Source organism: Dreissena polymorpha, chromosome 3 (assembly GCF_020536995.1).
Source record: "Dreissena polymorpha isolate Duluth1 chromosome 3, UMN_Dpol_1.0, whole genome shotgun sequence".
NCBI lineage: Eukaryota > Metazoa > Mollusca > Bivalvia > Myida > Dreissenidae > Dreissena > Dreissena polymorpha.
In genome coordinates this window covers 59,826,119-59,848,024 of record NC_068357.1, presented here as the reverse complement: position 1 = coordinate 59,848,024, position 21,906 = coordinate 59,826,119, and the positions used below count along the sequence as shown (strand labels likewise).

Here is a 21,906-nt window from a genome sequence, read left to right as displayed (position 1 = left end):
CCAGACTGGCTGTTTAATTTATATCCACTGTTGTATGAAGTAATTCCCATTTCAATTTGTTTCCATTGATTGGTCAATAACCCAAATTTGGTGAAAGTCCTTCGTTCTTGCGATAGTTGTCAGAATGACAGTCACCATTTGCAATAGAATAAGCAACAATTTACCCAAACGTCTAACATTGATAGCAATTAGCGAGCGGGGACCCACAATATCGCCGCTTATTCGCTCTTGTCGACAATTATCGGCAACACTTTCATGCTTCAGTGCACATTAACCTCAAGCCTTGCTGTCAAAAAAGATTATTCTTCGTTATTACTCTGGTTGTTTTAAAAAAAGTTTAATTATTATGACTGTCAATCTTCCCCGAAAATTTGAAATCCACGAAATTACGTGTCAACGAATTAGTTGTTTTTAATTAAACCACGAAATTTCATACCGACGAATTTCTATACGTTTACAGTATATGGGCCGTGCTCTGTAAAAAAAGGTGTTAAATGCTGCTTTGATGATATTTTTCGTTTAAAAGAAAGTCTCTTCTTAGCAAAAATAAGTATAGGGGGAAAGTGGTGTCCCTGATTAGCCTGTACATTGTAAGGTGTGGAATCCTGCTTCAAAAGGTTTGAGATGCCACTTCAAAAAGTTTGAGATGCTGGTTCCAAAGGTGTGAGATGCTCCTTCAAAAGGTGCGAGATGCATCTTCAAAAGGTATGAGATGTTGTTTTGAAAGGTGTGACATGCTGATTCAAAGGTGTGAAATGCTGCTTCCAAAAAGGTGTGAAATGCTGCTTCACTAGACATGAGATGTGGTTTTGAAAGGTGTGAGATGCTGCTTTAAAATGTGTGTGATGCTGCTTCCAAAAATATTTTAGATGCAGCTTCCAACAAGATGCGTTTGTGAAACACAATGTCCCCCTATATGACGTTTGACTATAAAGGATGACCCTGACCTTGTGAAGGATGACCTTGACCTTGACCTTTCACCACTCAAAATGTGCAGCTCCATGAGATACACATGCATGCCAAATATCAAGTTGCTATATTCAATATTGCAAAAGTATTCATACAATATGCAATTTGGGCCACATATATTTGACCTCTGACCTTGAAGGATGACCTTGACCTTGACCTTTCACCACTTAAAATTTGCAGCTCCATGAGATGCACATGCATGCCAAATATCAAGTTGCTATCTTCAATATTGCAAAAGTATTTATAAAATAAGCGATTTTGGCCACATATATTTGACCTCTGACCTTGAAGGATGACCTTGACCTTGACCTTTCACCACTCAAAATGTGCAGCTCCATGAGATACACGTGCATGCCAAATATCAAGTTGCTATCTTCAATATTGCAAAAGTATTCTTAAAATGAGCGATTTTGGCCATATATATTTGACCTCTGACCTTGAAGGATGACCTTGACCTTTTTACCACTCAAAATGTGCAGCTTCATGAGATACACATGCATGCCAAATATGAAGTTGCTATCTTCAATATAGCAAAAGTTATTGCAAAATGTTAAAGTTGGCGCAGACAGACCAACAGACAGACAGACCAACAGACAGGGCAAAAACAATATGTCCCCCACTACTATAGTGGGGGACATAAAAAGGTGTAAGATAATGCTTCGAAAAAGGTGTAAGATGTTGCTTCCATAAAGGTGTGAGATGCTGCTTCCAAAAAGGTGTGAGATGCTGCTTTCAATAAGATGTGAGATGTTGCTTTCACAAAGATGTAAGATGTTGCTTTCAATAAGGTGTGAGATGCTGCTCCAAAAAGATGTAAGATGTTGCTTTCAAAAAGGTGTGAGATGTTTCTTCCTAATGGTGTGAGATGCTTCCTAACAGTGTGAGATGCTGCTTCAATAAGGTGTAAGATGCTGCTTCAAAAATCAGTGAGATGCTGCTTCCAAAAAGGTGTGAGATGCTGCTTACAAAAAGGTCTAAGATTATGCTTCCAAAAAGGTGTGAGATGTTGCTTCCAAAAAGGTGTAAGAAGCTGCTTCAAAATATTTGAAATGCTGCTACAAAATGTGTTAGATGTTGCTTTCAAAACGGTGTGAGATGCTGCTTCCAAAAAAGGTGTGAGATGCTGCTTCCAAAAAAGGTGTGAGATGCTGCTTCCAAAGAGGTGTGAGATGCTGGGACCAAAAGGTGCAAGATATTGCTTCCAAAAAGGTGAAAGATATTGCTACCAAAAGGTGTAAGATATTGTTTCCCAAAAGATGTAAGATATTGCTTCCAAAGAGGTGTTAGAAGCTGCTTCAAAATATGTGAAATGCTGCTACAAAAGGTGCGAGAATTTGCTTCCAAAAAGGTGTGAGAAGCTGCTTCAAATGAGCATGTCAGCAACCTGGAATATCTTTATGTCAAAATTTAGATAGAATATCATCCATAAGCTAAGTCAAAACATGCAAAATACAAATCTTACTTTTTCTTTTCTTTTTCTCTTAAATTATGAATTTGAACATGGCAACTTTATTTGTAATTTAAAAAAGAACCAGCTTTATTAACAAACCCAACAACAGCAACAAAAGCATTATATAAATCAAATTATTGATATAAACAATAAGATAAAAATAAATTGATCTCAATCCATCACCAAAACTACTTATCAACAGCAACAACTTAACTACAATCACTACCAGTCACAACAACAAATGAATTTCCCTTCCCTTTACCATGACAATCATTGCGCTGTCAATCTTCAGTTAGGTAATAAAATTTGGCCACTTTTGCTATTCATTATGCTCCGTGGTGAATATATATGTCTGTATCAATGATGCTAAGAGCTGAAGTTAGTTCTCCGTTATAGATATATTTATTGATGTGAGAAAGACAGTAGCACTCAAGGAATCTAGTTTTCACCTCAATAAGGCAAAGAAAATGTTTGGCTGAAAACTTCCTTAGTAATAATAAAATGATTTTAGTGTTATTATTAGGGTCTAGTCATTTTTTTGTAATTTACCAAAGAGGCAAACAATTTATACCACAATATAAATGGTAAATGCACGGGCTTAAAGTCTGATTATGATACTAGACTCATCTTCAATTGACTTTGACATTCCCTCCCCCCTCCCAATTTCCACTGGGATATAAGTCGTCGGTTTACATTCTGCGCTGTATGCAGCCACAACACATTGCTTATTTCCCTAAAATTTACCAATTTATACCCCTGTGTAGAGAGGAGAAAGCGTGGGATTAATTTTTTGCTCAGGAAAATTCCGTGGTCTGAGCGGGATTTGAACCAGTGACCTTCTGATTCTTAGACCAGCATCCCATCATATCTTCATTAAATGCTAGAATATATCTCAAATGCTTAATGAAGTATTTCAAACTGGATACAGTGGGCAAAAATCACTCAGTAAAGAATAACTCTTGTTGACTTTTATCTTCATAAATAAAAAGAAATATGTTGTTTTCCCAACTGGGTAGTGATGGCGATTATTCTTTATTGAGGACTGCGGGCAACGTAATTGTATCTGATTAAGAAATGTCAAGAACATACAATAGTTCACACAAAACACTTAAAAATAATAGGAAAACATAACTCTGCTGACTCCTCACCTTATTAACCCTTTGCATTCTGGGATATTTGTCATCTGCTAAAATGTTGTCTGCTGAGTTTCTAAAATTAGCATTTTCTTCGATTTTTTTTCAAAGAATACTATCAGAATAGCAAACAATTTGGATCCTGATGAGACGCCACGTTCTGTGGCAACTCATCTGGATCCAAACTGTTTGCAAAGGCCTTCAAAATTTGGTTCCAGCACTGAAAGAGTTAAGTGCCAGTTTTTAAAACATGACAGACATTGTAATTTGGTTAACACCATCTGGCCAGAACATAGTGCAACACTACTGTATTTGATATAGAAATGTCAAACAGACACAACAGTTTTTGCTCAGCCCTATATATCACAATAATTATCAGTGTTTTTTTACACAATTTTGGAAATGGGGCTGGGGTCCTTTAGTTTGGAATAAATTGGTGAACATTGACGAATGGTTGGTTTTTATTGCTAAAATACTTAGAAATTGATAATATAAGTGTTTTTATTATAACATTTATTAAAGTTTAACTAATATAGCTGGACAGATAAAGTAAAAGTTGAGTTTCATTTTAAAATAAATCAAACAATTATGCTTGGAAACCTTTAAAAAGCAAGATACTGCAGTCATTTGGGACAAACAAACTTTTTGAGATTGGAAATGGGGCCAGAGTTTGGCCCTCAATTTCACCCCTTCCCCCCCCCCCCACCCAAACACATACTGTAACTGTCAAACATTTCTCACCTCATACAGGGCCATTTGGTTGGAGTAGTCTGAGTTGGACAGCTCGTCTGACCTCGCAAAGGGCTCATCATCAGGGGTACCTTCTCCTGAAAGAGGACACACACCCATCAGCCTCAATATTCAGCTTATTTACTCACATGATATTAGTTTAAACCTATTTATTTTAGCTCAATTGAATCAGAAATATAGGGGGCCATTGAAAGGCTCTCGAGTCTGTTTCCTGGGTTGCACCAGTACTCGGTTTCTTTTGGAAAGATCTTTAGAAAGCTCTCACAGAAGGCATCAAACTTGTGATCTTCTGAAACCTAGGCGGACACCGTATCTACTATTCCAAGGCAATCTAATAATAACAAGAGATTGCCAAGCAATATGGTCCCCTACCGGCTCCACCATTGTCACAAATTCCACCATTGTCAGATTTTTTCTCTCTATTTGTTGCCATAGCAACCGCAATTTTTGGCGTAGGAACAAAATGTAATGATGTGCATAATGTCCATATTGCCATATCCATGTTTCATGTTTCATGAAAAAATATTTAGAACTTTAAAAGTTATCGCAGGATCTAGAAAACCACCATTTTTAGCAGTATTTCTAGTCTATTTGTTGCCATAGCAACCATAATTTTTGACGTAGGAACAAAATGAAATGAAGTGCATAATGTTAATATTGCCATCTATCCATGTTTCAAGTTTCATGAAAAAATATTTAGAACTTGTAATGTTATCACAGGATCCAGAAAAGTGTACATTTTTATTAACTTTTTTGTAGAAAAAAGGACACAATTATTGTGATATTGCATCAGAACGATGGGTACATGCTGAAAAGATTCTGTAAAATTGTAATTTTATATTATATTAAAATCTGCTTACATACAAGTGTTAAGATTTATAAAGGTATATAATGTCAATTAGTTTAATTAAATACACACAAATTAAACACACGCAGGAAAGTTGTTATTGAATTTAAAGTTGAGATTGTGCATTGCCTTCACCAGTAAGTGTTATTGAACATGAAAAATTCAGCAGTTTAAACACCTAAAACAGGCAATGAATATAAATGGAGCTAACATGTGTTATATTGGTTCCTTAAAGGTGCCTTTTCACAGATTTTGGCATTTTTTAACTTATTCATTAAATGCTTTATATCGCTAAATGTAAACATTGGATCGTAAAAGCTCCAGTAAAAAATCAAGAATACAAGAGTTCCGCGGTCGGAGATGACCGCATTGAAGCCGGATTTTTGATTTAAATGACAGGAAAGTACCTTTCGTGTTTTTGTCAATGCAATACTTAAATTACTGAAATATTGTTCAAAGGTCAAAATGAAATGTAAGTACTTTTCAAGGCATTAAATTAAAAAATGTAGTGTTTCTGCAATGTTTTATCTAACACACAAAATTAAGCAAATTTTTTATCATAATACTTGAGTGTTTAATTCCAATAGACATGCTTTTAATTTGTAGTACATATAAATCCAAAGTTAAGTTTTGTAAGGACTTAGTAACCTACATGTATGTGGTCAAAGAATTCATTTAAAATGTTTAACATTTTATTAAGATATTGTCTTGAAACAACATTTGGTGTATGTTGCACATTTTTACCTACCAAAGTTATAAGAACTTTAACATTTTTACATTCAAGGTCACAGTGACCTTGACCTTAGAATGAATGACCTTGAAATGACCAGTGGTCATCTAAGTGTGCTTGCAAACCTTCATGTCAAGTTTGAAGACTCTATGTCCAAGCATACCAAAGTTATAACAATTTTAACATTTTAACATTTAAGGTCACAGTGACCTTGACCTTCAAATGAATGACATTGAAATGACCAGTGGTCATCTTCTAGTACTGGCCAATCTTTATTTCAAGTTTGAAGACTCTAGGTACAAGCATACCAAAGTTATAACATGAAATAAGAACTTTAACATTTTTACATTCAAGGTCACAGTGACCTTGACCTTCAAATGAATGACCTTGAAATGTCCAGTGGTTACTTACTAGTTCTGGCCAACCTTCATGTCAAGTTTCAAGACTCTAGGTCCAAGCATACCAAAGTTATAACAACTTTAACATTTTTACATTCAAGGTCACAGTGACCTTGACCTTCAAATGAATGACCTTGAAATGTCCAGTGGTTACTTACTAGTTCTGGCCAACCTTCATGTCAAGTTTCAAGACTCTAGGTCCAAGCATACCAAAGTTATACCATGAAATAAGAACTTTAACATTTTTACATTCAAGGTCACAGTGACCTTGACCTTCAAATGAATGACCTTGAAATGACCAGTGGTTACTAACTAGTTATGGCCAACCTTCATGTCAAGTTTCAAGACTCTAGGTCCAAGCATACCAAAGTTATAACAACTTTAACATTTTTTATATTGAAGGTCACAGTGACCTTGACCTTCAAATGAATGACCTTGAAATGACCAGTGGTCATCTGTTAATCCTGGCCAACCTTCATGTCAAGTTTGAAGACTCTAGGTCCAAGCATACCAAAGTTATACCATGAAATAAGAACTTTAACATTTTCGAGCACGCCGCCACCCCGCCCGCCCGCCCGCCCCCCCCGCCCGCCCGACAACATCAATCTATAAGCCGAGATTTTTTCGAAAAAAATCCGGCTAAAAAGTAACAAGAGTGCCAAACTGTCACAAGGTACGCCCGTTCGAAGGTTTTGGACACCATGCTCAATGCTTGAAAGTGTCCTCAAGACCTAGTTATTGACCCGGCATGACCCATATTTGAACTTGACCTAGATATCACTTAGATGTAACATCTGACTAAATTTGGTGAAGATCAGATGAAAACTACTTCAATTAAAGAGCGGACAGCATGCTTAATGCTTGAAATGCACTATGTGACCTCGTTTTTGACCCGGCATGACCCATGTTCGAACTTGACCTACATATCATCTAGACACAACTTCTGACCAAATTAGGTGAAGATCAGATGAAAACTACTTCAATTAGAGAGCGGACACCATGCTAAATGCTTGAAATGCACTAAGTAACCTCGTGACCTAGTTTTTGACCCGGCATGACCCATATTTGAACTTGACCTACATATCATCTAGACACAACTTCTGACCAAATTTGGTGAAGATCGGATGAATACAATTTGAATTAGAGTCCGGACAAAGTGGCGCCGTTGAAAATGCACTAATTGACCCTATGACCTAGTTTTTGACCCGGCATGACCCATATTCGAACTTGGCCTATATATCAACTAGATGCAACTGCTGACCAAGTTTGGTGAAGATCGGATGAATACAATTTGAAATAGAGTCCGGACAAAGTGGCCCCTTTGAAAATGCACTTATTGACCCTATGACCTAGTTTTTGACCCGGCATGACCCATATTCGAACTTGGCCTAGATATCAACTAGATGCAACTGCTGACCAAGTTTGGTGAAGATCGGATGAATACAATTTGAAATAGAGTCCGGACAAAGTGGCCCCTTTGAAAATGCACTTATTGACCCTATGACCTAGTTTTTGACCTGGCATGACCCATATTCGAACTTGGCCTAGATATCAACTAGATGCAACTGCTGACCAAGTTTGAAGAAGATCGGATGAATACAATTTGAATTAGAGTCCGGACAAAGTGATGCCTTCCGCCCGCCGCCCGCCCGCCGCCCCGCCCGCCGCCAAGGGGTTTCACATAATACGTCCCGTATTTTATACGGGCGTATAAAAAAAGGAAAAGAACATTGCACGGACCAGGTTTCGAACCAGTGACCCCTGGAGTCCTGCCAGAGTCCTGAAGTAAAAACGCTTTAGCCTACTGAGCTATTCCGCCGAGTACACTTAGTAGACGTATTTTATACCTTATTTAAGCAATCTTCGTAGTTTCACAAAACTTAACGACAAAAACAGAACTCTCCAAATTATTCAATCGTTTCGCGTTGCAACGCTTTATAATTTTTAGGTTTTAAAATCGTCAAAAGATGCATATAATGGCTATATTAGACCATGGTAAATGTTCAGTATTACTGTTTCCTCACAAACATCATAACTAAAACGAAAATTTGCGAATCTGAAACAACTTTTTTCAATTTTGTTAATTTACCAAAGCGTGAAAAGATCCCTTTAATGCACAGAAAATGTGGAGTTCCTTAATTAAATATTTTCCTGAGAATTCTCCGTCAGATTAAAAGTCTCTGAAAAGCACTTCAGGACAAAAAGGCATGTTAAGATTGAAATTTTAATTCTCCATGGAAATATATAAATGTCAGCAAGTGAGATGTATAGGATAAGTCAAGTAATAAGTCCTTTAAAGGTGCATGAATAAAATACACATCTCTTACATTCTTAGACACATTACATACATTACTTTCTTCAACAAATAGGGTTATTTTAAGTAAATATTCCTTTAAAGGTGCACATACAAAACATAGAACTCTTGAGGAAATAAGATTATTCAAGTAATAAGTCCTTTAAAGGTGCATGTACAAGACACATAATTCTTAAGGAAATAGGATTATTAAGTAATTAGTCCTTTAAAGGTGCATTAAATAAAACATACAATTCTTGAGGATAAATATGTGAAATACAAACCAGATCTGATAGGGACCCAGATGCCATCTCCCCCAAAACACTTTTTAGGTGATAGAATATTGCCACATTTTCATTAACAACAATGCTATGTGCACTTTTCGGCAGTCTGGATAAAGAAAACCAGGGTCAATATCTTCAAAAAGTTTTGTTTTCAACTTTTTCACAAAATGTAACATTAAGAATAAGATAATCTGCTTAAGAAGCAATAAGCTCTTGGAAAAATGGCACACACTTCTAAATAAGAAATGAACCAATAGGCAAAAGATGCAACCAAAAGACAATAACCCCTGAGGCTATATTGACATACGGTATGTTGTTTTTGAAAATCCTTACAGACACTTTAGAGTACTGGATCATTGATTTAATACAAAAACACTAATTTTACATCTTAGGGGTTTAAGATTTGAGTCCAAGCTAAGGTTTTTTTTATACAACTTATTAATCTGTTACAAAAGATGAAAACTATATGGTTGCAGTAAACTAAATGGTTAACACATATGGTTGCAGTAAACTAGATGGTTTACACATATGGTTGCAGTAAACTAGATGGTTCACACATATGGTTGCAGTAAACTAGATGGTTCACACAATGGTTGCAGTAAACTAGATGGTTCACACATATGGTTGCAGTAAACTAGATGGTTCACACATATGGTTGCAGTAAACTAGATGGTTCACACATATGGTTGCAGTAAACTAGATGGTTCACACATAGTACTTAAATGAACCTCATCCTGGGAAAACTGGGCTTAATGCATAACTGTAGTGTAATTCTACACAGGCTAGTCTGGGACAACACTTTCTGCCTTAAATGGATTCTTGCTAAGAATAGACTTCCTTTAAACAAACAATACCATACAAGCGGAAAGGGTCATCTTTAAAGACCCTGTGCACACTGCACAATATGAGAGGACACTTTACGTAAAAGCCATGAGTCTGTTTAACTCTTTCAGTGCGGGAACCGAATTTTGAAGGCCTTTGCAAACAGTTTGGATCCAGATGAGACGCCACAGAACGTGGCGTCTCATCTGGATCCAAACTGTTTGCTATTCTGATAGTATTCTTTGAAAAAAATCGAAGAAAATGCTAATTTTAGAAATTCAGCAGACGACATTTTAGCAGACGACAAATTTCCCAGCATGCAAAGGGTTAAGACACCCTAGTTTATCTTGTGCTTTCCCCACATAGAACAATTGATTACGCGGTGCCTACATGACAGCCTATTTAGGCAGCTGAAACAATATGAGAAATGCGAAAGGTGGTTGTGATCACTTATCAAAGGTATGTCCTATTTCTTTTGGTACAGTTTTCAGTTACTGTCTTTAGACTGATAGCGTTTGCAAATTTGAATTTCAATGACCATGGGAAGGGCCAAATGGAAATAAGTCAAAATGGCACTAAATATTTACCAGAGATTGACAAATGCTGGGACAGAGAGCCTATGCCGCGCAAACAAACAATATTACTATGTACGGAAGCACTGTGTACTATTTTAATTAATTATAAATGTACTGAACAGCGACAATAAATTACAATATTTTATCGACTGTTTTGCTATTTAGGATCGATTCAAAATTATTCCATTTAAAGGGGCATTTTCACAGATTTTGGCATGTTTTGAAATTTGTCATTAAATGCTTTATATTGATAAATGTAAACATTGGATCTAAAAAGCTCCAGTAAAACATCAAGAATACAAGAGGGCCTGAAAGGCCCAGAGTCGCTCACCTGAGATAAAAAGAAATGACCTGTTCTTTGCAGCCCAAGATATCAATGGAACAAAAGTTCTAACCAAGTATCATGAAGAATGAACAACAAATGGCCCCTTGGCGACCATGTTTTTTTAACAGACCTGAACCATTTTTTAACTCTTCCAAGATATGTCCAAATTTCATGATGATTGGGAAAAAAATGCGTCTTCTAGACTGTTCACATGTTGTCACTATATACATATAAAGAAAACTGCCCCACTCCCTGGTGGCCATGATTTCACTGATCGACGACCATTTTCAAACTCGTCCGAGACATCCACATAACTAATGTTTAGACAAAATTTCATGATGATTAGGCAAAACGTGTGACTTTTAGAGTGTTCACACGCTTTTTTAATTTATAAATATAAGGAAAAAGACCCCCCCCCCCCCATTGGTGGCCATGTTTTTTACCGATCTAAACCATTATCGAACTCAACTGTCCTATCCAGGTGTGGTAGTGCGGTCTCCTTCGCTTACGCAAATGAACCGGTCACAGGACGGTTACAAGCTATGTAACTTTGTAAGAACTTATGTAATGCGGAAATATTTATTTGACAAACTCTTATTTCCGGTCAGGATGAATATAGTGACTGGTTGTAATCTAATTAACTAAAGGTGTTCAGTCAGGGACTGCCTAAATACACTTAAAGAATTTATTTATAAGTGAAAACCAAGGCAGCTTTAACAAAAAAATAAATAAATTATTCCAAGAACTCGGAAAATGAAGAACAATGACAGAAAATTAAGAACAGGTACAAGCCAAGTTTAAAGTATCTTAGTATCGTTACAAAAATGAATAACATACAGCAAATACCTTAATGAATGTAAAAAGAAGTTCAAAATCTGTCAAAACAAGAGCACCTGCATAACGGGTGCCAAGCTTGGCTGCGAAAGCTTGTCAGAATTTGTTTTCTCTTTTTTTAGAGGTCACAGTGACCTTGACCTTTTACCTAGTGACCCAACAAGAGATGTGTTTGTCAGAAACACAATGCCCCCCACGGGTCGCATTGAAATAAAATTACTATTTATCATTTGGCAGGTATAGAAATCATCTCCCTTTAAAGTTTATTACTTCCCTTGAATTTTGTCCAATCAAACCGGCGGGGGGGGGGGGGGGGGAGGGGAAAGGGTCTCACAGTCAATTATGACCATGTCAGACATCACTGACAACCAAGGCCTGCAGTTTAAAAGAGATCATAACCAGAGTTGATCATGTTTCTATGGACACAAGTCCAAAGATACTATAATTATATCATTTAAAAAAAAAAAAACTTTGAAAAATCAATCATTTGGGTTAGAAATAATCAAAATAATAAATCTGTACAGTAACTGTGAAAAGAACTTCAATTCTTGGTAAGGAAATATATAATATGAGATTTATAATTATATAAATTACTTCCCTTGAAAATAATTGTCCGTAACAAATCTCTATTTTTAGTAGCAAATAATTAAAAGCCACTATACTGTGACTGAAGATTCACCACTCAAAATGTGCAGCTCCATGAGATACACATGCATGCCAAATATATAAAGTGGCTATGTTCAATATTGAATAATTTTCTCCCTTTTTAAAGCTTATTACTTCCCTTAAATCAGTATTTTTTACCATAGACCGTAAATGATGACCTTGACCTTTTACCACAATGTGTTTGTCAGAAACACAATGCCGCCATTGCAACTGCGCCTGCTTTGACTTATTTAACAAAAATATATATACGTGGGCAGGTCAGATAACTATGTTCATTTAAAACTTATTACTTCCCTTGACATTGTTTTTTCGACCCTAAACCTTGAAGGATGATGTTCACCTTGAAATTTTACCACTCAAAATGTGCAGCTCTATGAGATACACATGCATGCCAAATATCAAGGTGCTATCTTCAATATTTAAAAAGTTATGGCCAATGTTAAGGTTTAAGCACGACGCCTACGACGGACGGTGGACAACGAGCTGGCTATGACAAAAGCTCGGGTTTTCTCCGAAAACAGCCTTGCTAAAAACTGATATAAATAAAAGTTACTGTTAGTCTAGAAAGTGCTTCAAAAATCTAGTTTACAAAATAGGTCTAATTGATCTAAAGAACAATATTAATGGAGATTAGGAAACTTCAGTGAATCAAATTTAAAAATAAGAAAAAACAAGATGTGTTTGTGAAACACAATGTCCCCCTATATGATGTTTGACCTTGAAGGATGACCTTGACCTTGTGAAGGATGACATTGACCTTTCACCACTCAAAATGTGCAGCTCCATGAGATACACATGCATGCCAAATATCAAGTTGCTATCTTCAATATTGCAAATGTATTCATAAAATAAGCGATTTGGGCCACATATATTTGACCTCTGACCTTGAAGGATGACCTTGACCTTTCACCTCTCAAAATGTGCAGCTCCATGAGATGCACATGCATGCCAAATACCAAGTTGCTATCTTCAATATTGCAAAAGTATTTATAAAATAAGCGATTTGGGCCACATATATTTGACCTCTGACCTTGAAGGATGACCTTGACCTTTCACCACTCAAAATGTGCAGCTCCATGAGATACACATGCATGCCAAATATCAAGTTGCTATCTTCAATATTGCAAAAGTATTCATAAAATGAGCGATGTTGGCAACATATATTTGACCGCTGACCTTGAAGGATGACCTTGACCTTGACCTTTCACCACTCAAAATGTGCAGCTTCAAAGATACACATGCGTGCCAAATATGAAGTTGCTATCTTCAATATAGCAAAAGTTATTGCAAAATGTTAAAGTTGGCGCAAACAGACCAACAGACCAACGGACCAACAGGGCAAAAACAATATGTCCCCCACTATTATAGTATTATAGTGGGGGACATAATTACTACAGTTATTGAAATTGAATAGAGTCTTTCTAATTTAGAAAATGCCAAATAAAAATAATCTAAATAATAAGAATCATTTAGAAAATAATGCCAAAATGTCATGACGCTGGTGTTAACAATAATTTAGAGTTTAATTATTTCAAAATTCCAACCTTTTTCAAGAGCTGTTAACTCTTCAAGAAAGCATCAAGGTGTTTAAATCAGCCAAAACAGCTTATTTTATACAGTTCAGAAGAGATCAATGGCAGAGTAGTCAATTTTCCCTCAGAACAGTGCATTTATCAAAGATCAATATCTTCCCAAATTCCAGAGCAGAACTAAAAATAGATTACTGAGGTATATCGATCCCTGTGTCGTTGCGGTATTATTTGTTTAAGTTTTTGTTGTCATGAAAACTCGTTGAATTACAACGTAAAACGTCTTATTTGAACTGACGCGAATTAATTTAATCATATTTCTCAGCTCTGCATTTGCTTTATTTTGATAATTTAATCCCAAGTTAAACGTTAGCAAGTGTTTTTTACTGGAATTGTAAACAAAGAGTCAGGTAAAGTCTTCCGGAAATTTGCACTCCGAGTAAATTGATAGTTTGATGTCATCAAAGGAAAGCCGCTTCCTGTCTGAAGCAATAAAGCAACAAATTTCTGGCCGACAAAATTGGCTTCCTTTGTCAAGCAATCAACATGCCGAACCAATCATGTGTTTGTTCCTCAATGGCAATCGTCTAATTTAATTATAGCACGTGCAAAGCTCTGCATTTAAATCTTTTGCAGAGAACAGAGGTGGAGTTTAACGGTTAATTGAGCAAGTTTTTTACGCAAGTTGAGTTCCGATTCGCCGAAATTACTCAGCCCTAAGCATTGAAACAACAAATACATGTATCGATGATTTTCCAATCTCTGCGTAAATATGCTACCGTGCGAGTATACTATGTAGGTTACAAACCAACAAAAATAATAACAAGGGCTGTTTGTAAAACATGCATTCCCCCCATATGGGCTCTCCGTTGTAGTGACAGCCATTGTGTGAATATGTTTTTTGTCACTGTGACCTTGACCTTTGACCTAGTGACCTGAAAATCAATAGGGGTCATCTGCCAGTCATGATCAATGTACCTATGAAGTTTCATGATCCTAGCCATAAGCGCTCTTGAGTTATCATCCGGAAACCATTTTACTATTTCGGGTCACCGTGACCTTGACCTTTGACCTAGTGACCTGAAAATCAATAGGGGTCATCTGCAAGTCAACATGATCAATCTACCTATGAAGTTTCATGATCGTTGCCATAAGCGTCCTTGAGTTATCATCCGGAAACCATTTTACTATTTCAGGTCACCGTGACCTTGACCTTTGATAAAGTGACCTGAAAATCAATAGGGGTCAACTGCGAGTCATGATCAATCTACCTATCAAGTTTCATGATCCTATGCATAAGCGTTCTTGAGTTATCATCCGGAAACCATTTTACTATTTCAGGTCACTGTGACCTTGACCTTTGACCTAGTGACTTGAAAATCAATAGGGGTCATCTGCGAGTCATAATCAATGTACCTATGAAGTTTCATGATCCTAAGCTTAAGCGTTCTTGAGTTATCATCCGGAAACCATTTTACTATTTCGAGTCACTGTGACCTTGACTTTTGACCTAGTGACCTGAAAATCAATAGGGGTCATCTGCGAGTCATGATCAATCAACCTATGAAGTTTCATGATCCTAGGCCTAAGCGTTCTTGAGTTATCATCCGGAAACCATTTTACTATTTCGGGTCACTGTGACCTTGACCTTTGACCTTGTGACCTGAAAATCATAAGGGGTCATCTGCGAGTCATGATCAAACTACATATAAAGTTTCATCATCCTAGGCCTAAGCATTCTTGAGTTATCATCCGGAAACCATTTTACTATTTCGGGATCACTGTGACCTTGACCTTTGACCTAGTGACCTCAAAATCAATAGGGGTCATCTGCAAATCATGATCAATGTTCCTATTAAGTTTCATGATCCTAGGCCTAAGCGTTCTTAAGTTATCATCCGGAAACCACCTGGTGGAAGGACCGACAGACCGACATGTGCAAAGCAATATACCCATTCTTCTTCAAAGGGGGGCATAATTATTGTCTTCAGCACGGGTGACGATTTGTGTAAAATTGGACATTGCGATGTAATTAAACAATGTTGTGAGCAGCAGGTAATGAAAATGTTATAGATATAGACGGGTGTTTTATTTTTCTTAAATTAGAGACAAACAAATGATATTTGTCTAATGGCCAGCGCTATCATAGTCAGTTTCCACATCCATATATATGTTGTTGATGTATATTCCTTGAGGACTGCATGTAACTTGGGTGCAAGGCAGCAGTGAGGGACGTTGTCATGAGTGGCACATGCGCTTTACGCCGATGACGCCAACATGGTATTGAGTGTTCGAGTGTATTGTTTGTCACACTATAAATACTTATCAACTAGATGCAGTGAAGGCGCGAAATACCGGGTTGAACTGGATTTTATGGTGAGCGTCTCTTAATGGGGAAATATTTAAGTCAATGAAAAATAAAATGGGATCCACGGACGATTTGCCTAAAATTGGACATTGCGATGTAGCAGGTCTGCAGCAGACTATGTCATATGATTGGATTAAACAATGTTGTGAACGGCAGGTGATGAAAATGTTACACTGTTCAAATATGAGGAATAGGTAATAGTGGTTCGAATTTAACGCGCAGGGGTCTTGAAAAAACACGCGCAGTGCACGTCAATAAGGACATATACGGTATTCCAGCACACACCTCACATATTAACCACACATACACATAAACAAAGATTCCATTGATTTAAATGTATTGAATAAAGTGTTCCAAACATTTATGTTAGATAAAAGCCTTTCATTCTCAGAAGTTGGGAAGTACCTTTGATAAACGGTTTAGTACAAAACTATTTCTTCAGAAGAATATGCAAATGTATTCGTATTTTGAATAATATTGTTCATATTGTTTTCATAGTGTTTTCAACTGATTGTTCTGAATATATGTGTAATCTTAAATTATTGTTCGCCTAACCCTTTGAGCGCTGGAACCGGATTTTGAAGGCCTTTGCAAACAGTTTGGATCCAGATGAGACGCCACAGAACGTGGTGTCTCATCAGGATCCAAACTGTTTGCTATTCTGATAGTATTCTTTGAAAAAAATCAAAGAAAATGCTAATTTTAGAAATTCAGCAGACGACATTTTAGCAGACGACAAATTTCCCAGCATGCAAAGGGCTAATAAGCTTTTGTCTGTTCTTACTCATTTTGGCAAACGCAAGTGATGTTACCATATCTTTTTTATGATGTATGATTGAAAATTCTATATACTAAAGTGAACAATTAACATTATTTTTGTAGTGCATGTTGTTTGACTGATATAAATACCCTTAATGCCTCTTATGGTACACCTTACCTTGATAATAGGTTATTGTTTGGATATTTAGTTACAGAAAAAAGTATGTTCGAAATAAAGACATAAACAGGAGAGAATAGGAGAGTAAAATAAGACGAAAGTTGAAACTTATATCCATGTAATTTACATTCAAATGGAAATACTAGAACAGGAAATGTTGTATGGTGGCGGTTAGTATTTTATATTGAATTGTTAAGTAGATACAACAGTTTCTCACTCTAGTCTTAATTTAGCAAGCTTTGCATTTTTTCAATTTTATTTACATGTATCATGTTCAAGGCCTTCTAATACATGGTTTGATAATCAAAGCATTGTGGACTACTGCAATTGGTTTACCTGAACAAGTTTAGGATTTTAATAATATAATATGTGGGTATTAATTAAACACTTAAAGGACTAAAGAAAAAGATGCTTCCACAAATCTCAACCTTCATTTTCTAAAAGGGACCTGTTTACAGATTGGCAAATTAATTGTAGTCAATTTGTTTTTCACACTAGCCAACCCCCCCCCCCCCCCCCCCCACCCCCCAAAAAAAAGAAAAGAATTTTGCACTTAGAGAAGTGAAATAACACAATAGACATTGAAAAAACTTTACCATACTATTTTTTAAGAGGTATTTTGATAAGAGTTACATAGAATTCCAAATATAATCCAATCCAACTTGGAAATTTATCATTCATGGTATGTTTTTGTCCTCCCAACAAAAACTTGTGAGATTTTTTACACTATGTTTGTTGCACAACATGATTTTTAACTATATCCGACCTGTTTATACCCACCTGAATATTGTGTGCATAAATACAGTAAATAGCTAGCTATTAAATCAACAACACTTCTCTCATGAAGTTGCCTGATATGTATGGCTGTCCTAGTTATCAGGCAACTTACCTGTTTACATCAACATACAAGTTTTCCATCAAAAACTGTCCAAACATTTGTAGAATACACATAACTAACATTTATCTAAATAAAAATTGTCTGATGGATCTTGCAAGATATACAAAGAATATAAAGGCACATCTTTTTTTTTAACTGAATTCACTATGTCTGGTGTGTACCCATCAATTAGAAAATTGGCCTCATAGGTCTAGCTTGTTGAAAACATTTAAAAAAAAATATTCATTTATATACTTATGTAAGTGGTATATGTGGTTTAAACTTGTGTTATATAATTCAATGATAAACTTACATCAGTGTAATGAAGTATGAAATTGTATAATAAAAAAGGGTATATAATTATAATAACATTCAGTAAAAACAGCTAAACAATACCCGATCATGAATCACAATGTTTATTTAGGATTGGAAAAAGAATTGTATAAAAAGCTGGAAAAATTAACCATATGCATTGTATATAGGTCATTTCGTTACTAAACTTAAACAAACAAGGATTATAAAAGACCTGCGTTGAATGACAGATTACCCTTGTGTGGTAATGGTCATGGAAAGTCAAAATATTGTCCATTTGACATGGCGTTTGTTGATATGGGTCAGATAAGAAATTTTCGTAAGCAACAACTGTTTAAGTACCCACGAGTTGCAGAGAACTGTCAGGTGCAAACTAAATTGTCAAATCTAAACAAGATATGTGTTTGTCAGAAACACTATGTGGTTGGGGACATAAAAAAAATGTAGAACAAAAACCTTAACAGGGCAATCACAATCTGCAACAAGCATAACAATGCATGAGCGCTTAAAATTACTGTCATAAAACCAAAACTATGAATAAAGCCCAGGTTGTATTTTTTTATATATATATATTAACAGTCCCAGCATTAAACTTAGTTTAAAGCTTATTAAGATCGCTTGCATCAAAAGTAAAAAGCCTATTGCAACACTCAAGTCTGTGTCACGGGTAGAACCAGTATTTGGGTGTCTTTGGGGCAGATCTTAAGAACACTTAACTCGATAGACAGACCTTCAACCACATCGCCCTCTGTTCTGATCTTGGTGATCACATGCTCCCCATTGTCCATTGTTTCGGCATTCCCATTTGTCATAGGCAAAGGGGACGATGGCGATGGAACATTCTCAACAACTTCCACTGGTTCTTCGATAGACTCGATAGACAGACCTTCAACCACATCGCCCTCTGTTCTGATCTTGGTGATCACATGCTCCCCATTGTCCATTGTTTCGGCATTCCCATTTGTCATAGGCAAAGGGGACGATGGCGATGGAACATTCTCAACAACTTCCACTGGTTCTTCGATAGACTCGATAGACAGACCTTCAACCACATCGCCCTCTGTTCTGATCTTGGTGATCACATGCTCCCCATTGTCCATTGTTTCGGCATTCCCATTTGTCATAGGCAAAGGGGACGATGGCGATGGAACATTCTCAACAACTTCCACTGGTTCTTCGATAGACTCGATAGACAGACCTTCAACCACATCGCCCTCTGTTCTGATCTTGGTGATCACATGCTCCCCATTGTCCATTGTTTCGGCATTCCCATTTGTCATAGGCAAAGGGGACGATGGCGATGGAACATTCTCAACAACTTCCACTGGTTCTTCATCTTCTAATGGGAATAACGGCTCCAATGGGATGTTGTTCCGCTCGGGCACTTCCTCCACACTGAATCTTGATACCATATGCATTCTTAGGTATCAGTCATTAAATATAACTCTTGCACTTTTTGGCACAAATTTTGTTTACCTATATACTTCAGTTTGACTGAGTGGCGAAAGTCATGATATCAATTTGCTAATTTTATTTTTTATATTTTTAAAATTAAATTCTAGTTTATTCAAACAAATTTTAGCATCTAAATTATCTCAATCAATCTCATGTTCATAGCCATTTACATTTATTCCTATATATGTTTGTACAAATCCTTTCCAAAAAAGTTTTCACTTTAAGAGTTTGTGATTTAAATATGTACTCAAGATGAACCTGTATTTCCTTTTTTTAGTAAAAACAGGAAATGGAGGTTCATTTGCAATGCTAATTTATAGCACATGCCATAGATAAAATTATGCATTATAATTATAACTAGGATTTTTTAATATGTGTTACTTATTACTTATTCATTTTTTTTGGGATGTGTTTTTATTTTAGAATACTTAAATCATAAGAACTACCATAGTTCAAACAAAATATAACTTTCCTAGTATTTTAAGCGAAAGGAAAATTTAAAGCTTATTTAAATTACATTATATACTCAACATCACTTGACTTGCGGTATCACTTGTCTCGCGGTATTTCGTTGTGTGCCACCTAGCCGATGTTTACATTGTCAACAAGCTGAGCTACTTTCATTTTTCATTGAAATACTATTTTCTGGGTGAAAATGAGTGGAATACTGGTAAGTTTGTTCATTTTTTTATTATGTATATGTTTTTCATTAAAATGTAATAAAAAAAACTTAGAAAATAAGAAAAAATCGGTACTTGTCAACCTTTCCATCGATGTTTACAAGTTCGTCTGCTGTATCAATAAGGTAAGACAACACACATTATAAAACAGTTATCATAAACTAATTCCCATCAGTTTTGTTAATAGGTCAGGCTCAACACTTTCATTAAAATTATGAATATAAAACTATTGACAATGTCATTTAAATTAATGTCAACAATGAAAGATAATTAGCCAGATCTTTTTTTTATTATTTTTAGAAAATGAAACAATTCAGAGACAAGGAGCCATATGACAGAAATAATCTGCAAAGGGCATATGCTGCTACATTGTCCGGTATGTCCGTGTATCGTGCAGCCAGGGTGTATCAGGTGCCTGAATCAACACTGAGGGATAGAACCAGACAAAATGTGTCGATACTGTCATCATGGGGCAAACACACTATTCACACAAGATGAAGAAAGGAAGTTTATTGACCATATTGTATACATGGCAGACATAGGGTATGGCTAGTCACTAATGGACATTCAGTACATGGCATGGGACTATGCAATGTCTCTTCACAAGCTTGTAAAGGCAAAAGAACATCTAAGCCAGGGTTGGATGTATGCTTTTCTCTCCAGGTGGGATGAGCTAAAAGTTGTTAAGCTCCAATGTCTTTCTTTATCAGGGGCTAATGCCAGCATTTTTTTATTATCTGTTTTACGGGAGCGACCGACCCTATTTTTTGACAAATACAAATAAAAATTAAAGTCACTTTCGTTTTTTTGTTTGTTTACATTTCACCCGCCGACCTAGTATTTTATCCAAAACGAGAAAAAAAATTGCGCAGATTGCCGAAAAAGTTGTTCAAAATTTGTTTATAATACGGGTTGTTTCGTTGTGCCAATTCGACTTGTTAAGCGTCAGCGATTTTCATTGGCTATTGCAGCCAATACCACAAGCTATTAGCCAATCGGTGAGTATTTAACAAATGATTTTCATATTGCATTTCCGAAATGGCGGACATTAACATCAACGAGACAAATGTAGCATATTTTTAAATGAAATTAATTAAAAACGACGCAGAAACAATTTCAATTAGAAAGATAATCTTCAGAACACCATTGTTGACATCATGCCCATATTTATTATGTGGTACGAAATTCAAAATAATAATGAGTTTTTGCAGATGATGCAGAGGTGTCACCATCGATAACTTTCAATGTGTTAAAAAGTTTTGGGTAGGTTTAATAAATATGCGTATTTATTAAAATGCATATCCTGTAATATTTTTATAGATAAAAATCAACATCCCGAAAATGTCCAAGAAGTACTACTTTACGTTTCTTTATAATGAACATGAGGACTGAACCACAGGTACTTGCATCAATAATCCCATTCCCCACCCACCCATATATATTCTTTATTTAGAAAAAAAGTATGCAACACAGCTTCTGAAGAAAATAACATTGGGTCCCGATGTTCATATGTCCCTCAAAGTCACAAGAAAGTTTTATTTATTTTTCTTGACATTATTTTTTCAAAAATGAGTTATTATTTAGCCGAAATATGATGTTCTATCAACTGTAAATAATGTTTTCATACTGCAAGATTTGTACTGCAAGGAATGCAAAATAAATTTATCACACC

General features: G+C 36.0%; 1 protein-coding gene across 11 annotated transcripts in view; it reads right to left on the bottom strand.

Moving 5' to 3' along the window:
- The window catches only part of LOC127874357 (solute carrier family 12 member 6-like), a 177,653-nt gene that overhangs the window by 66,211 nt on the left and 89,536 nt on the right, over positions 1 to 21,906 (bottom strand). For 7 of the 11 annotated variants that reach the window (XM_052418619.1, XM_052418620.1, XM_052418618.1 and 4 more), the window contains one exon: positions 4,294 to 4,379. In XM_052418619.1, coding sequence (XP_052274579.1) covers positions 4,294 to 4,379 — 86 coding nt within the window. Of the gene's footprint in view, positions 1 to 4,293; positions 4,380 to 18,829; positions 18,904 to 18,985; positions 19,060 to 19,141; positions 19,216 to 19,297; positions 19,533 to 21,906 lie in introns of those variants that run through there. The other 4 variants (XM_052418617.1, XM_052418625.1, XM_052418624.1 and 1 more) reach the window with 4 other exon arrangements.